We start from the raw sequence: 19,004 nt of genomic DNA, 5'->3' as shown, positions 1-19,004 counted from the left end.
TTTACTGCTTAAATAACTGATTTGGTTAAATCAATTTCTTTTTTCCTCTTTTTGTGATTAAATCAATTTCTTAGTTGTGTTGCTGGGTAAACTGGGGAGATCCCAGACCCTGAGGCCTTGACCCATCCTGTCCCAAAGATGTCACCAAAGATTAGTCATGAGAAAGAATTCAAGGACAAAGCACAGCAAATGAGCTGAGGGACACTAGCAGGAAAGTTTATTAAAGTGAAAGTACACTCTTGAGATGTGAGTGGGAAAGAGGGAGGTGGGGGACTGTGCCTGGGGATTCAGGTTTCTATTTTTATCTACAGTTGTTAACAAGAGGGTGGAATATTCATTATTTGGGGCAGGATTGGAAGCAGGTTTTCTTGCTTTTTCTTCCTTATTTGGCTAGGGGTTTCCTGTCATGGCACCTGCCATCTTGGGCCTGCCTGGTTCAATCCAGCTTCTTAAGGAGTGCTGGGGGGCCAGGCCTCTGACATTCACAATGACTGGCCATGACTTCCTCTTTGCTGGCCTCCAGGTATCCTGTTAGAACCTAATTGCCTACTCTAACATTTGAACAATTTGCACTTCAGTCTACCCTTATTTCTGGCCTATAGCTGTGACAGGAATAGGTTCTTGGAGTCCCCCAAATTGATGCCAACCTGCTGGTTCCCCAAGCCTTGGTGCTAGGTCTAGTCAAGGCCTGGTACCACCTCACACTTTCCCCAGGTGGGTGTCCAGCCCTCCAATTTCCCTACAGCGGTTGGGTGCCCTGTCCCTGACACTTGTCCCTACCTATCTAAGGGCTCACTCCTCTTTATTTTTATTCCATCCAGTATTGGAAACACACACAGAAATGACTGGATCCAAGTGGGGAGAGAGGCCCACAGGGAGAGAAGGGAAGGAACTGCAAAACCCAGCAGAAGGCAAACTGTCACCTGCTGAGAACCCGCCCCCCCCCCCCCAGCTCTCCCAAAGTCATATCCTTCCTGGAGCACCCAGCATGTCTTACCTGAACAGAACAGGACATTTCAGCCCAAAGGAGGACATGCTTGCAAACAGTATCTGCTCCAGAGCTCCTCAGTGGGTTGGTCAAGGCTTTATCAAGTTTTCGTTGCAGTCTGATTTCTTCCACTGCCCAGTCCTACCTCTTCACTCTTCCTTTCACAGGGGTTCATCCTTAATAAACATCTTGCACCCCAAACTGTCCAAAATCTGCTCCCAGAATCCAGTCTGAGTGTTTTGTATGCCACTGCAAAATTTATAGTCTTTGGAGTCTTATAAGACCCATCTGTCCCAATAACACTTCTAAAGACATACATATTTTTAACAGAGAACAAAAGAAATTGGTAAGTAAAAAATAGGCACACATGGCTCCATTTTGCACAGAATAAGCTTGATATTCCTGTGAATGTCCTTTGTTTAACACCTTATCAAATTGAGCTGGCTTATGATGCAAAATGCTCTCTCTCCCTCTATCTGAAAAGGAGAAGGAATATCTTCATGTATTCTGATTGTACTTTTATGCATAATGAAGCCTTGCATTTTAAGGTCAGGGTTTCAAATTTCACTAGTTAGCATTAGAAGCAAAACACAAGCCTGCTAATTTTACTTGTAGAAATCAAGAAACTGATCAATAGAATTTTATTCAATTATGGTGAAACAAGAAACATACAGGACTTTATGTCTCTAGTCATCACCACCCCCTGTCATATATATGGATTGCTTTACCCATCTGACCTGTATCTTCCTGGAGTGTATGAATCCAAAGGGATATATGAAGATGTTCTTGCAGGTACATTGGCAATGACCGTTTAAGACAATAAGGCTCCCAATCCCCAACTTCCATGCAGTCTTCCACTATATTGTGTGCCTAAGGACATGCCTGCTGTAAATGTTTGAAGCTAGTTCTGCTTTTCTACCTACTCTTTCCCACTCACCCTTCACCCAGTTTGCAAAAGAAAGGCATATCTCTTGCTCATTCCGAATCATGACTTACTGCCCTGAGGATAAAAAAAGTCCGTGTAGCAGAGACAAAGGCACTATAGACCAAAGGTAAGTTTTTGTGTCTCTCATATTTATGGGTATTAAGGGCAAAGCTAGGAATGAGAAATAAATATGTTGGCCCATGTGGAGATGTTCTGAATCCTGGTATATTTTGAGAAGTAAAGCAGAATTTATGGCAATTTTCACGTAAAGACCTTTCCTCTTCTTTATTATTATTTAAACAGAACCAACAGCAGCAAAAACAGCTTGGCTCTTGAGGAAGAGTCCTGAGAACAAGGCAAAGAGTGTAAGAAATACAAATAACTGCATCTGATCTCCTCTAGGCAACAAACTTATGGACAGCTCTACACCTGATCTATTCATCTGTGAATCAGGCTGTGTAAGAATAGGCTACGGTTTGTTAAGGTAGCAACTCCTAAATCTCAGCACCTTAAACCAATAGAGGTTTGTCATTCATTCATGTTACACCAGAGTCAAATGAGAAGGCTTGTTAGGTGGCACTTTCGGGAACATTGCCGGCAGCCGTGCCAGAGCTGAGAGAGAGCATGGAGTATCCCACACCGGGAATTAAATTCTCCAGCCCAGACGTGACACACAACACTCCCACCTCACTGGTCAGAACTAGTTATCTAGCTCCATTCAACCACAAAGAGGATGTAAAACTCTACAGAAAGCCTAAGGCAAGAAGCCGGAAACATTGTGAAAGCACAAACGCTATCACGGAGTATTTCAGATACATAAAAAGCATGCTGGGAATTATCGCGTGGCTTCCAAGAGCAGTCTCCCTGCATTTCCAGTATTCTAAGTAAAGGGAAGGAAGGAGTTGATAACTCACCATGATTCAGTGTTTCTCAGTTGCATATTCTGCCTGAATAGAGAGGAAACTTCTTTTACCTCTAACAGATCAACATTACATCTCCAAGTAAAAGGAATGTACAGAAAGCAAGTTGGTGTTATACATTTTCTCGAACAATTTAGAAGAATTTTTCGTTTTTACCAAAAAAAAAAAAGTACTGGATACTGTAAATCCGTGTACACATTTTTACTTGGTTGCAGATATGCTCATCAACCATTTCTTTGTTCCTAACTGGCACATGTTAGTAGATTCTACTGTAAATCAGCTCTTAACGGTCACGAACACACTTTTTTAAGGTCTACATATTTTTTTTACTTTATTATGTTAATCACCATACATTACATCATTAGTTTTTGATGCAGTGTTCCATGATTCATTGTTTGCGTATAACACCCAGTGCTCCATGCAGAACGTGCCCTCTTTAATACCCATCACTGGGCTAACCCCTCCCCCCACCCCCTTTTACGTTTAATTAATGACTAGAAGCGGCGCGTTAGTTGTGACACCGCGCGGAGGCGGTGTGCTCCGAGTGCGTCCCGCAGCGGGCCGCTGGCTCCACCCTGTGGCCACCTGTGCACACTGCCACCTTAGCTCGCCTTCCGCAACCTTCCCCAAAACCTGGTGAGAGATCTTGCTTCCCCAGAGCCGGCAGCGGCAAGAAATGGGCTTTAGGCTGGGTCGGCGGCAGCGGCGGCGGACGAATCGAGGAGAGCAAGGAGTCGTGCGTGCCCAGTTCGTCCCGCTATCCAGATGAGCACCCAACTCGTGGACGGCCCCCCAAAGCCCGAAGTACTTGTTTGTTCGGGGTTCGCAGGTCTGAGAACCCGGTTCCCCACTGGGCCCGCGCACCAACAGCAGGTAGCAAGCCGGAAAACCAAAATGCGGATTGGCGGGCGGCTTCCCGGATCTGCGTAGCTGAAAAACCCCCCTCGCGGCCGGGGCCGAGGCCAACCCGCCTGCTCGCAGACCCGGCGGTGGCGCCACCCCGCGGCGAGGAGGACTACGACTGGGAGACCGCGGGGAGGGGACGGGCGCTGACCTGCCGGGAGACCCAAGAGAAAGGTGGCTGGAGGAGACAGCAGCGGGGAAGGAGCAGGTGGGGAGTGAATGACGGCCGTTCAGTCAAGCACAGATGGACTTTCCTGCCGGTTCCACCATCGTCAGAGCCAGGAAGGGACCCCGGGCCCGCAGAACCGGCTGGGCAGTGGGCAGGGAGCCCGCAGGCTCTTCGAAGGCTGCTCTGAAATGCATTCGGGAATCACGTGGCTTCTCCCAAAGACCTATTCTATCCCGGATGACAAGAGCTTCCAGGACTGAGAACAAGGCCCCGGGGGGATTGGTGCAGGTGGCAGGGAGGAAGGTGGTGGGTGTTGGGGGCAGGGGTGGAGGAAGGGTGTTCTTTCATCTCTTTGAGATTCAGCAGGTACAATACCCAAAAGCCTGCTGGACCTACCAAGGCTCTCGGACACATTCTGTAAATCCAGAGCTTACAGAACTAAATACAACACCCCAGAGGAGAAAGTTAAAGAGCAGAACAGGCAATTGGTTGTGAGAAGGGCGGGTCAGTTTTTCATCTTCCAGGCTCCATACAGAAAGCCCTAAACTCATTCGAGCTTCTACAGGAGTTCAGGTCCATTTCAGAAGAGTGTTCCTAGCCTGAGAAGGAAACCCCAGAGCATATCGACTGGTTTGGGGCAAAACGGGAAGAGTTGGGTCCATTCTAGTTCTTTCTTGGCTGCCACAGAGTTGGGAGAAAACCTAGAGCCTTCTGGACCCACCTCCACCCCAGAAGCCAAAGATAGCCTGACCTCCTGAAAACCAGATGGAATGGAGGCATAGTTGGCAGTTGGCTGGAAGGGGTTCAGCAGTTCTCACTGCCACCATGCCAGTTGGAGACAGACCCCGTTGGCAGTAAGGGTTGGACAACAGTGGAAGCATGGAAACCAGTTAGGAATCTGGTGAGAGACAACGGTAGTTTGGACTTACAGGGAGCAGTGGAGGTGTTGAGAAGTGTTGCATTTGGAATATATTTTGTAGGAAGTGCCTAAAAAGCTTGCTGATTGATTAGATGTAGTGAATGTGGGAAAAAGAGGAATCAGAAACAACTTCTAGATTTGGGCCTGAGGAATAAACTGATTCTATTGATCGGGACCAGGAACTGTGAAAGAGCAAGTTGGTGTAACGGGAGAGAGGAGTAGCAAGAAGCAAAAGTTTTGTATTGGACATATTAAGATTCCTTTTTGACATTTAAGTGTAACTGTTGACAAAGCCATGGAATATGAGTGGAGCTCAGAGAACAATGTTGGAGTAGAGATAAAAATTTGAGAATCATCATATATATGTGGCATTTAGAGCCATGGGGTTAGAAGAGACAATGTAAGCAGCAAGTACAGATAGAAAACAGAAAAGGGTCTAAGGCTGGACCCTGGGATGTACCAAATCTTAAAGGTTGTGTAGAAGCGTTGGCAGCAAAAGATGTTGACAAGGAATAGCCAATGAAATAGGAGAAAAACAGAGAAGAAGAAAGGTTTCAAGAAAAAAAGAGTGATAAACTATATCAAATTCTCCTGAGAAGACTATTGGATTTGGAGTGGGATTGCATTAAATCTGTAGATTTGGGGAGTGAAAATGAAGGAGAGAGACTGACATCATTATAATATTGACTTTTCCAATTCATGAACATGGTATAACTCTCCATTTTTTATATCCTTGTTAATCTCAACAATCAAATCAAAAAGGATTTTCTCCCTAGAAGTCTTGTTCATCTTTTTGTTAGATTTATTCTAGGTTTTTCATTTTTGTAAGTTATTGTAAATGGTATTGTTAAAATCTTAGGAAGTGATTATTACCAATCTCATAGTTATGATAATATAAAAACTGAAAGACCCTAAGAGAACTGTCTATTAAGGTTGGCAATGGAAAGCAAGATGTAAAAAGAAAATTCTAGTAAGTTGAAAATCTGGGCCTCCATAAGATCTTTTAGGTAAAGACTTCCTTGTTAATGCACACTGGCAGTCAAATGAGAGCCAATAAAATTGTCTGCTGTCCTTATGTTATTCCTTATTTCTTGGTTTGTTTCTAATTGTAGGGTCCAAATCCCTAAAAGGTCATCTTTCTGCCTTCCCCATTTCATCTCCGTATCACACAAAGTACATGTTACTCCTTACCTCCTCTGCTGAAGAATAAATTGTGAAGAGGGAGCATGTGTTAAAGGGAAAGTTTCCCAAACATGATAAGTGAGTTAATGGAGATAGAAAATCTCTAAGGAAGACTAGAAATAATTGGTTTACACATTCTGGAGAAATAAATTCCCCAAGTGTGGTTCTCTCTGAGAAGATAATTTTGAGGAAGCCATGGCATGATCGCCAGTGAATCAGCTCTGGAGTCCGGCTGTGACTTTGAAGACCATTTCTTCTGAAAGGGCAGAAAAAGGCCTTAAAGAGAAGAAATAGGCATTTGCAACAGGTTTGTAAGAACCATATTTATTTTAGAAAATAATCATTTCTTTCTTTTTTTTTTTAAATAATCATTTCTTAACTTGAATTCAATCACATCTTGAAATTTCACAGGCTTTGGGTACAAGAAACTAAAATTCAAATCTTAACCCTGCACTTAACAGCTTCTTGAATTGCAGTTTCTTATCCCTATTACCTTTCATTCCACTTTGAAATCTGTATTGTGGCCCATGATAGCTAACATCTATGGATTTGTTTTATTTACCAAAAACTCTTTTATTTGCTTTGCAGGGCTTATTTCACTTAACATTTTTTTTTTAAGACTTATTTATTTATTTTAGAGAGAGAGGGCAGGAGGGTGGGGCAGAGGGAGAGAGAGTCTTAAGCAGACGCATGCGGAGCATAGAGCCTGATGCAGGGGCTCGATCTCACAACCCTGAGATCATGACTTGAACTGAAATCAAGAGTTGAATGCTTAACCAACCACACCACCCAGGCACTCCTATTTCACTTAAACTTAATAGTATCTGTTGCTGTCTTTGTCTCATAATATTTGCCTGTGGCTTTTAATCTTTTTTCCATTATCTTGATCAATTTATATAAATATCATCTCTTCCCTCAATGTCTGGTGAAACTCTTTGGAGAGTTTCTCTGCTGTTTTTAAGGGTAGGTCTTTGCCTATCTTTTCAGTTTCTCCTATAGCTATTTTTATTCAGCCATTCTACCTTTCTTAGGGCAACTTTGATCACTTGTATTAAAAATTAAATATTTTGTCTACATTTGCAAATATATGTGTCAAAATACACATACCACTTAAAATATCTTCTATATTTAACATTGCTGATATAGTAGTGTACTTTTTCTCTTTCAACATTAAATTACTAAAGGATTAACCCTTTAATTTTCTTTCAAAGAACCAGATTTTGGCTTTATTGATTAATTCTATTTTGGGGGAATGAGGAAGTATGATCTATTCATTTCTGCTTCTATCCTAATTTATTCCTCTATTTCCCTCCTGTTTTGGTGTCCCTTTATTAGCTTTTATGTTAAAAGCTTTACTTCATTATTTTTAATAGTTCTCATTCTCTCATAAATGCATTTTAAAGCTATGACTTTTTCTCTGGCCTCTTAATATAAGTTTTAATATATAGCGCTCTCTTTGTTATTGTAATCATATTGTTATTATTATTGTATTAATATTGTATTATTATTTGTTATTATTGTATATAATTTTAATTTTTTTTCTCTTTAGTCCATATGCTATTTCCTAACAGTATAGATCAAGGAGAATATTTTTAGTTATGTCCTTGCATTATGATTAGTGAATGGGTATCATATAGTTTCAACTTTTCAACACTTGTTGAGCTTTCATTTGTCATCTTACACGTGGTCAGTTTTTATCAGGATTTACATGAATCCAAAATGTACATTTTCTACTTTGGATACAAGATGGTGTGGGTATAAGTACAATTATGACTAATTTTGTTGACCGTGTTCTTCAAATCCTCTATATCCTCAACAAGTTTTAATCAACTTGATCTGCCAATTCCTGAGACTCTGCTTTTCTCCACTATAAATGATTTGCATATACTAATCCAGAAAGATTGATCTATTATGCCCCTTTCCCATCTAAACACATCCCACAATCATAATACCATGAAATATACCTCCCTTAGACAATGAAAAGGTTTCTTAGGTTTTTTCTCTAGGCCAAGGATTGAAATTCAAGTTTTACCTTGGTTAACTCTTCTGCCAATCCTAAAATTGTGTTCTCTACACACACCTGCTATTTCTGAAAAAAAAAATTCACTTAAGAATAATTTATTGGGGAACCTGGGTGGCTCAGTCAGTTAAGCGTCTGCCTTCAGCTCGGGTCATGATCCCAGGGTCCTGGGATCGGGTCCTGGGATCGGGTCCCACATCGGACTCCTTGCTCAGCGGGAAGCCTGCTTCTCCCTCTCCTTCTGCCGCTCCTCTTGCTTGTTCTCGCTCTTTTGCTATCTCTCTCTCTGTGTCAAATAAATAAATAAAATCTTTTTTAAAAAAGAATAATTTCTTAATTATTGATAGTAATGTGAAAAAAACAACAACTATGAACAATTCAACAATTCAAACACCGGGGGGAAAGTCCCCTACAGAGACACTTCAATAAGCAAAATAATTTTCCTTCATTTTTCATAGTGCAGCAGGCAGAGGAGTGAAGAAGCCTAAGGAAACAAAGGTATATTCACTTGCTGGAAGTAACCCTAATATATATAGGTTAACCAGTATGCCTTTCTCTTGCTCATTATTCTACATGTTATAATGTGGGTCTGAAGTCTAGACATGCCAAACTAGATGAAACGCATCTCCAGAAAGAAATTCAAGTAGTTTAAGGCCCAACCCTAGGATTGGGAATTATATTAAGAACACTGAACAGCATTTGCCAGGGTTATATCTGTGGTGTATCTGAACTGTGTTTCACACTCCCTCTTGGCCTAAAGAGTTTTCTTTTAATGCATTTGAAATCTTAGAATCCTACCAAGTGGAAACTAAGACTTAGACAAGACTCAAACATCATTGCCTACAAAAACAAAGCTGATATATTTAGGTATATTCTGTTCTCCTGAATGTTAAAAAGATATGATATCATAAGAGTGGTATGGACTTCCCCCAACCTTCTGGTAATTTATAATCACTGCTCTTGATCATGTGAAGCAACAGAGAAAATTTGCTCCTTACTTCATTTCACTAATCTGTGTTTTCCATTTTTTTGTCACAAGATTCCTTCTTCTGGATGCCTGGTACTATTCAAGTCCCAAGATCAATTAAGATCTCAATCTCGCTCTCAAAGTAATCAACCAATCCCAAGCCACTACCTCTTTACTACCTTGAGACAGTAGGCCAGCATCCAAGTTTGGTCCCCAAAGGTCAAATACTGGAGAACTGCTTAAGCTCTATTATTTCCCTCCTTTGGTCTTTCTGGCTTTGGTCATCTAAGCAAAGTTCCTTGGATTGGCTGATAGTGAGACTCTAGATTCTTATGCCTCTTTTTACTACAACCATCTGAAATGTATCACCTATTATATAATGTGTTCTTGGCCAAAGAAAAGAAATCTTGAGGTCTCAGAGCTATCATCTGCCTTGTTTGCTACTCCTTGGACAACTATAGTTTACATAAGAAAGTCTTCCTTATATTCTTGGGAAAACTTTGGTTCCTGAGTAGGTGGCAAAAACAAGAGCTTCATCTTGAAAATACTGAGAGGAAAAATGTGAAATACTTTAAATAAGCTGAAATGATTGACCCATAAGTCATCAACCTGGCTCCACCAAGCCCATTTTAAAATTTCTGATTTTAACATTTCCCAAATATTTGCCTATTTTCCTTTTGGTTATAAGGTGTGTCCTTCTCTGTGCTACCTCATAATGTGCCCTAAATCATTTTTATTCACTTGGCTTGCTCCTGAGTTAAGTCCTTAAAATTCAGAGCTTTCAACTCAGAAATCAGAAATAGGAAAGAAGTATTTAATGAAAGTATTTCATTTTTCCAAAAAACATTCATGGAAAGTATTGCAAACATAATATGATTTTTTTAAAGGTATTTGCCAGATAATATAGGTCTTTATAGAGCACTGGTAACAGACACTATACATAAGGTCTTGTTTTCTAATTCATTTTTTTTTCCTATCAGGACATATAGCAGATATTGAAGGTTCTACAGAATCAAAGTCCCAACAAGTAAATTGGGGAATTGTCTTCTTGGATGATGTTTTAGAAAATGAAGGTCTTATTGCTCCAACATGTAGGGAGGTGACTCTCAAATCACTAGAAATACGCTCTGGAGGTACAGTGTACCTGCAGGAAGTGCCTTCCTAACCATAATCATAATGAAATACTGATCAAATATTTACCGTGTTCCAGCTACTCTAAATGCATAAAACATATTAGCTCATTTAATCTTCATAACAAACCTATAAGGTAGGTTCCATTATTTTTTTCATTTTACAGAGGAAGAAATTGAGAGTCAGAGGAGTAAAGACACTTTCCCAAGGTCATATAGCTCTTAGGTGGGGAAACTGGGACTCACCGCTAATGCTCATCACCACACTGCCTTTTCAGCCAGTATATATATATATATATTTTAAAGATTTTATTTATTTGACAGAGAGCAGGAGAGCACAAGCGGTGGGAGTGGCAGAGGGAGAGGGAGAAGAAGGACCCCTGCCCAGCAGGGAGCCCGATGTGGGACTCAATCCCAGGATCCTGGGATCATGACCTGAGCCGAAGGCAGTCGCTTAACCAACTGAGCCACCCAGGCGCACCCCCCTCCTTTTTTTAAAGTAAGTTCCATGCCCAGCGTGGTTCCCAAAGCAGCAGGGCCTGAACCCATGACCCCAAGATCAAGACCTGAGCTAAGACCAAGAGTTGGGCGCTCAATGACTGAGTCACCCAAGTGCCCCTCAGGCAGTATCTTTTGACTTTATTATAATCAGTTTGCTGGAAGGGGTCCGTGGCTAGAGACCAGGGGTGGATGGTAACATAGTAAGAAATAGTATTTGGTCTCTGCCCCTGGTTCCTGATACAAAGCTCCTAAATCTCTTGGAATTTCCTGGGTAATGGGAAGTGTCTTTTGTTCTGAAGAGTTGGCTTTTGGTGGGCTCCTAGGAAGCTTCAGGATGAAGGTTGGTCACCAGAAGGGCCAAACTATAATTAGAAGCTTGGAACTTTTAGCAGCCCCCCCCCCCACATCCTCCAGGGAGGAGAAGGGCTGGAGAATGAGCCAATAATCCATGATGTCTACTTGATAAAGCCTCCATAAAAATCCCTAAACTATGGGGTTCAGAAAGCTTCTGGGTTGGTGCACACATGCACATTTCAGGAGGGTAGACACCGCAACTCCACAGGGACAGAAGCTCCTGCACTCGGGACCCTTCTGGACCTTGCCCTGTGTACATCCTCACCTGGCTGATCATCTGTATCCCTTCCTATATCCTTTATAATAAACTGGTAAACATGTTTCCCAGAGTTCTATGAGCCATTGTAACAAATGATCAAATCTGAAGCGGGGTGAGAACCCCTGATTTGTAGCCAAGACTGACAGAAGTGTGGGTAACCTGGAGACCCACTACTGTGAGCAGTGTCTGAAGTGGGGGGAAGTCTGTGCCAAATCCAGGTAGGTTAATGTTAGAATTGCTTGGTGCGGAGAACCCACACATTTGGTGGCTAGAAGGACTGAGAGTAGTAGAGGAAACAAAAGTTTTCTTTTACCCTCTTACTGCTTCTGAATTAGTGTAGGTTAGTATAAATATCCAACAACTTATACTGTGAAGCTTCTAAACTGATTTGTGGACCAAGGTTGTTGCAACCTCACCTAGACCTTCACTCTATATTGTGCTGTTCCTCATTCAAAGGGCAAAAGATTTCAAATTCAATAATTTTTTTATTAAATCTGTCTTCAAGCTCTGCCATCCCTTTCAACTACTTGTCCCTCATCAATCCATTCATCTCATAAATATTTACTGAGTGCCCACTATGTTCCAGATGCAGTTCTAGATGATGGGGATAGAAAAATAAAAAGTACCTGCTTTTATAGAACTTACTCTGGGAAGGTAAGAAGAGAGTCAGACAATGGGTCAGAATACAGCCTAAATTATTGTAACAAATCTTTAAAAAACAGTGGCTTAAAGAAGATACAACTCTGTTATCTCTCATGTCATAGTCTCAGGGCTAGGAGAGCACTTCAGCCATCCTTATCACAAGATTTCTGTTTCTGGGTCAGAAGTGGTTGCCACGGTTTCTGCCATCATTTCTACAACTGAGCCAGAGGAAAGGGAAAAAAAAGGCAAGGGAAGTACATACCTTTTCCTTTTTAGGGCACAAACTTGAAATAATATATATCACTTCCAGTCACATCTCATTGGCCCAGAACTTTGTCTTATGGACAGACCTAGGTCATGATCCCAGGGTCCTGGGATCGAGTCCCGCATACAAGAGAAGCTGGTAAATTAGCCTCTAATTGAGAAGGCTTGCACCCAGAAAGCATTGAGTTACAGTAAGCAGGTAAGAATAGTTTTTATTGGTAGCAGGTTCTGATTCAGTAATAAATAAATAAACACATTAGTATCAGATGGTCCATGGAGGAAAATTAAGAAAGGTAGGGGAATAAAAAGTATCAGGAAGTTGGGGGAGGTAGAAGTGGGCTTGTTATCTTATATAAGCTGCTCAAGGAAGTCCTCAATGACAAGATGGTAAGGTACCCTTTGAGCAGAAACCTAAAAGACATGAGGAAGCCAGTCACGTAAGTATCTGGGGAAGAGCCTTTCCAGAAGAGGAAATGGCAAGTACAAAGGCCCTGAGATAGCAGGGCCTTGGCGTTTTCTGGAAGAACAGGGAGACAAGTGTGAGGAAGTGGAGCAAACAAAGGGGAGAGTGGGAAGACAGGAGGTGGACGCCCGCCATCGTAAGGATGTGGCCTTCACTCTGAAGCCGTCGTTGGCGCAGGTGGTGGTGGTCGGGGGGTGTTCCAATGGGGAGAAGAGTGTGGGAGTAACAGGATCTGACTCATGTTTCAAGAAGTTTACTCCGGCTATTTTGTGGAAAGCAGAGTGAGAGGGTAGATGGCAGAAGCAAGGAGACCAGTCCAAAGGCCGTTGCAAATATCCTGAGGATGTGGCGGTGGCTTAGGGCAAGGGGCAGCAGTGGAAGTGTCAAGGTGTGGTTGGAGACTTGACATATTTTGAGTCAACAATATTTTCTGATAAATCATAGGTGACTAAGAAAAGGCTTATTATTCACTCACCCTATCATAGTCACCTCCCCAGAGAAAATTAATCTCACAGGGAACAAGAAAATCAAATTTCTCTCAAGCTAGGACTATGGTGAACAAAGTTTCAGCAGGTTTGAGATGCTGTGAGCCAAGAACAATGTGACTTGAATTGTTGTGTAGGCAGGAGGGGCAGCCAGAGCTTTTCAATGTAATGACATAAAATCGTCTGTGAAAATAAAATACTTAATGGGACGCCTGGGTGGCTCAGTTGGTTAAGTGTCTGCCTTTGGCTCAGGTCATGATCCCAGGGTCCTGGGATCGAGTCCCGCATCAGGCTCCCTGCTCAGCAGGGAGTCTGCTTCTCCCCCTGCTTGTGCTCTCTCTCTGGCAAATAAATAAAAAATCTTAATTAAAAAAGACAATTTTTAAAAGAGATATATTAAAGTCAAAGGAAAATGTTAAAACCTGGATGAGGGGTGCAGAATTAATGATCTCTAGTCACAGAATATAGAATGATGGAGAATTTCATCTACCAAAATCAGAAAAATTGAAAGAGGTTACAGAAAATTGGATAAAATGAAAACCTAAAAAAAATTACCAGACGACATTTGATATATTGGTTACAAACAATATTCCAGAGGGACCTCATGGGCTTGAGAAGGAGGACACCTATATATCCCCATCACCCATATAGGACTTGGCACATGCAAGTTCTCCTCATGGAGTGTTCCTGAACCCTCCAGCCAGATGCAACCTATCATTCTCCTTAACTCATAACATTTCCTTCTTACCCCCTCTTTTGGGAATAACACATTTTGCCTTGAATTGTAATTATTTTTATACTGGTGTAATCCCTTCAATTAGATGTATTTACATCTTTTTATCCATCTCATTGTTTTGCTAATATTATATGTTTGATATATTTATTTGATTACACATGAAAATAAAACACGCCCTGCTTTTATATTTCAAAAGCTTGTTCATGTTGGCAGTATGGGATCTAGAATTTTTTTATCAAGTTTTCTATTTTTGCCAAATCATATGATGGCTCAGCTATAGTTACAAAATGTAGTAATTCTAGTAATTCTCCAAAATAGTCTTGTTCCTGCCTCAAACTGACATCCTTTCATAACTCCTACTTTATGCCCCTCAAAGAGATCATATAACATTTCCCAACTGTTGTTCTGTGCTTGAATTATAGTCATCCGAATTTAAGTGGTTTTTTTTTTTAAGATTTTTATTTATTTATTTGACAGAGAGAGAGACAGCGAGAGAGGAAACACAAGCAGGGGGAGTGGGAGAGGGAGAAGCAGGCTTCCCGCGGAGCAGGGAGCCCGATGTGGGACTCGATCCCAGGACCCTGGGATCATGACCTGACCCGAAGGCAGACGCTTAACGACTGAGCCACCCAGGCGCCCCTGAATTTAAGTGTCTTGACTCTTAGATCACTTCTAGGAAATGCACCCAGTTTTAAAATGAGGCATTTGTCTAAAAATTATGACAAGATTAAACTGTCATGTTTGTAAGTGTATATAGATACCACAATCCATTCCCCAGTCCTTGAAATAATGACTAACCAATCTTAATGACACTTGACCTGACCCAGACCAAGCCCATTTGCAATGCTCACTGGATCTGATATTTAAAGCTCCTTATCTTCATACCACAAACTTTTTTCATCTTCTGGAGTGCATCTCCCTCCTCAACCTTGCTTGCAACACTGTAAAAGCAGCATCTAAACTAGGCTGAAAAAGCTCCAGTAGAATCCCATCATTTTGGCCACATAGATACATTGGATGAAGTGAAGCAGTCAAGTGCAGTACTCTATCTGCCCCTCTTAGGAGTTTTTAATCTCCAACAGTTGTTTTAAGTGGGTCAGTAATTATTATAAATGAGTGTTTCAGGTTAAAGGAGCAGGAAAATTTAGGAAAAAGTGGAGGACAAAAAAGCTAATTGAAGTACATGAACTTACCACCTTCAGACCAATATTTCTAGCATTCTCTGGTCTGGGCAATCAGTCAACAAACTTTCACCAAGATGCTATTTTTTTTTTTTTTTTTTTTTTTTAGATTTTATTTGAGAGAGCACGAGAGGGGCGAGGGGCAGAGGAAGAGGGAGGAGAGTGAGAGAATCTCAAGCAGACTCAGCAGCTGAGCACAGAGCCCAACTCAGGGCTTGATCTCACGACCCTGAGATCATGACCTGAGCTGAAGCCAAGAGTCACTCGCTTAACCAACTGAGCCACCCAGGTGCCCCTGAGATGCTATTTTATAATGGACTCTAGAACAGCCTTTGTGGAAGTTTCTAAGAAGTATTTTTTTTAGAAAGTAAACCCTGTCTTCCATTAGAAGACAAACAAGAACATGTAAAAACAATGAAAAAGAAATTAAGGAAAAAGACTAACCAGTTCACAGAGCTACAGTTAATTGCAGATTCATTGTGCAAGGAACAAAGAAAGCCTTACGAGTTAAAAGGAGAAAGACTTGTGACCTAGAATGGGATGGGAAGGCTTAGAACGGGCAGGTTGACAGGCTTGGAGTAGTTGCAAGAGCAACAGAAAGTACTACGGTTTAGAAGGGCCACCTAACAAAAGCACAAAGGATGAGAAACTTAAGAGGCATTATAAGACAGTGGGTACTGCATTTTGGCTCTGCTAGAGATCTGAGGAAAACAAGCAATTGAAGGGAAGTTTTGGTGAGATGGCAGAAGGCCTTTAGTTTCAGGATAAGATGTTGGGGCTTAATCCTTCAGTCATGAGTAATTAATGCTAGCTTTCGATTAGGTGAGCCAGCTGACAATGCTTTAACAACCTCCAAAGACCACGAGAAATAAGGGTCACTCACTAGTCCTCAGGGAGAAGAGAGCCTTCAGGATCCTAGGGGAGGAGACCAGATGGTGTCTCTGATGATCCGATAACTTGACAGGGAAGACAGACACCCTGGCCTTTTCACTTATTAACTTTTCCAACTATAAAATGTGCTGCATAATGATTTCTTTTCTTTCACTGGGAAAATAAAATTCTCAGTGAGTCATTCCTCTCGCCAGGGAAAATGACTCAGAAAATCTTCATTTTCCAGTGAAAAAAATCAGACAGCCCATTTTATGTAACTTTAATTGGATGTAAATTTGAACTTACATTATAAATAAAATTCATTTTAAGCACAAACTTGTCAAGCAAATTCCTTAACATTTATCAAGAACGGCTTAATTTCAAAGCTTGATAAATGAACTGGAAACTAAGATTTTTTTTCTTTTACCTTAAAGGTACCTTTGGTTTGGTAGAACATTCACCAGCCTCTGTCGGGATTAGTCCTGAGTTATACAAGTTTGAACTAAGGGGTCTTTAGAAATTCATCCCGTATGTTAGCTGTGGCCATTTGCACATCATGCGCCCCCAAATTTTTTTAATACACCTGAGAACACTAAAAACCACCTATCAAGAAGCTCCAGGAGAGGCACCTGGGAATGTTTAGCAAGCACCAAGGTGGTTCTTATAACCAGGAAACTGTTAGAGAAGACAAGTTCCTTATCCTGGAGAAGATAATTTTCCTTTGGCGTGTAAGTAATCACAGTAAATCTGCGTTCTGCTCGGCTTTTCACCAAGAGCAAGAACATTGACTAGGTGGTGGGGTGGAGGGAAGGTTTGGACCCAAATGAGAATTAAATCCAAATCCTCACAGAAGGAAAGTCTGGGCACTGGGTCTCCCCGCTGCCCTGCAAGGACTGAGGTTACAGAGATGAACTCTTGGCCTTGGGGGTTGTCTTATGCATTTTGGTATGTTTATCAGCATCCGTGGCCCTTATCCAGTAAATGCCAGTTAGCATCCCTCTCCAAGAGAAAACTTTGTCTCCAGATATTACTAAACGTCCCAAGGGTGGGGGGAGGCAAAAATCTTTACCTGGTTGAAGGATTGGGCTAGGAAGGAAGTTAAGCAAAGATAGATCGAGACTTACACGTAGGCCGACAGACTAAACCATATGGCTTTACTGCACATCGTTCGTGACAGACACCTAGAAACGTTTACGAATAGAACATTAAGGCGGTGGGAGTGCGGAACGGAGGGATTTCCATTTGTACACTAAGGAAAACATTCCAGCTCGCTTAAGAAAAACCTTGTGTTGACATTTAAGGGTAGAGAAGTATAACAGCAACACCCACCAAAAACAAAACAAACTTTGAAGTATAGCAAATCTGCTTGTTCAGTTACCTGTATCTAAGCTTCCATCTCAGACTCAGTAGAACTAGGTAGAAACCATTTTGAGGACTAGTTTTTTGTTACTAAGAATCGTGCCACTAGGTGACACCACCGGTCTATAGGAGGTTCCAGATTTTAACAGCCAGGGCAATCTTTATCACGGTCCTAACTTAGCCCCAAACCCAAATGTTTCCGAGAGCACAGGCCCACCCTACCTAACCAAAAGCCAAATCTTCTAGTCAGTGTTTACAGCCGCTTAGTGTGACAAATAAAGTGGCTCTGAAAAGAGCCGTTGGGGTAAAGTAACTGTCCTATTGCGTCCTTTGCGCGCCCTTACTTTGAGCTGGTGTACTTGGTGACCGCCTTGGTGCCCTCGGACACGGCGTGCTTGGCCAGCTCGCCGGGCAGCAGCAGGCGCACGGCCGTCTGGATCTCCCGGGACGTGATGGTCGAGCGCTTGTTGTAATGCGCCAGGCGGGAGGCCTCGCCGGCGATGCGCTCGAAGATGTCGTTGACAAAGGAGTTCATGATGCCCATGGCCTTGGACGAGATGCCGGTGTCCGGATGAACCTGCTTCAACACTTTATACACATAAACAGAGTAGCTCTCCTTGCGGCTGCGCTTGCGCTTTTTACCATCCTTCTTCTGCACTTTCGTGACAGCCTTCTTGGAGCCTTTCTTGGGAGCAGGAGCCGACTTTGCTGGATCAGGCATTTTTGCAGGAAGAAACGCCACACACCAGAAACGATCCGGACTACTTCCAAAAGGCTTGGTTACCCGCTACTTATAGAGCCTGTATGCAAATGAAGGCTCGCAAGGGACTGCATTTTTATTGGTTAATTTCCAACAATGTCGTCATAAGGGGGTGGAGCCCACATAAATAATAGCTTCGGCTCGCACTTCCTTAGTGGCTAGCAGAGTAAATGTCCTCTTAGCCAATCAAAGTGTTCCATTTCAGGCTAACCAATAAATTCTGTAAAAGTATAGTTTCACCTGTTTGGGGCGTTTGGGGATGGTTTTCATTTTCTCAATTGTAGACTTGTGTACCGAAGAGATCTGAAGAAACAGCTAAAGACAACTTTCTCTTATTTTTGCACCATTTCCCTACGCTTTGTGGAAGTGTTTTGCTTCTGGTTTTAAAACCCACATCTCAAAAAAAAAAAACAAAACAGGTGTTTCCCTCAAATTCCTGTTTGCGCCGCCTCTATTATGCAACGAGGAAGGTATTAATTAGGTCATTGCCTATACAACTCCGAAGACACAGTAGCCAGGAAAAGGCTTCAGTATTTAAACAGGGCCTGCCTTACATCCGGCTCAGTTCTCTTAACTGTAAAATCTGGTTGATAAACCCAGATTCCCATCCCAGCCGTTATCACAAACTCACATGACGGCCTTTCCACTTAATTCCTGTATCTGGGTTCGTGCCAACGTTTTGTACTAGCAGCTTGTAACGTTGCAAACGACTGGCAGAGCAGGGTCCTCCCTCTTGCAAAGTTTTTCTCACAGAAGCTAGGTTGACGCTCCAGACTTTTAGTAACTTAGCATGTAAAAAGCGGGTTTGGCAATAAACGACCTATAAACCGTCTCAGCTGTTCCCTCTAGTGCGCCAGCCTACTAAAGGGTAGACGTTGATTCTATTAGCTCATCACGCAACACGTGCGAGCTCCCCGATCCCTCTCTCCAGTGCACAGGTGCACGACCGTAGACCCACGCCCGGCGAGACTGTACAGCTGCTCTCCGTGAAAACGTGGATGGCTCTG

General features: G+C 42.2%; 1 protein-coding gene across 1 annotated transcript; it reads right to left on the bottom strand.

Moving 5' to 3' along the window:
* Nucleotides 1-3,019: 3,019 nt before the first annotated feature.
* Nucleotides 3,020-18,991, bottom strand: LOC118539650 (histone H2B type 2-F). The gene has a single exon (XM_078072508.1). The coding sequence runs from the start codon at nt 17,956-17,958 to the stop codon at nt 17,578-17,580; it is 381 nt and encodes a 126-aa protein (XP_077928634.1). The 5' UTR covers nt 17,959-18,991; the 3' UTR covers nt 3,020-17,577.
* Nucleotides 18,992-19,004: the final 13 nt, after the last annotated feature.

This window comes from Halichoerus grypus, chromosome 5 (assembly GCF_964656455.1).
Source record: "Halichoerus grypus chromosome 5, mHalGry1.hap1.1, whole genome shotgun sequence".
NCBI classification, from domain to species: Eukaryota; Metazoa; Chordata; class Mammalia; order Carnivora; family Phocidae; genus Halichoerus; species Halichoerus grypus.
This window is presented reverse-complemented; position numbering and strand designations above follow the sequence as displayed.

Excerpts from the sequence above, each read along its gene's own strand:
- LOC118539650 (XM_078072508.1), bottom strand. The coding sequence starts at position 17,958 with ATGCCTGATCCAGCAAAGTCGGCTCCTGCTCCCAAGAAAGGCTCCAAG.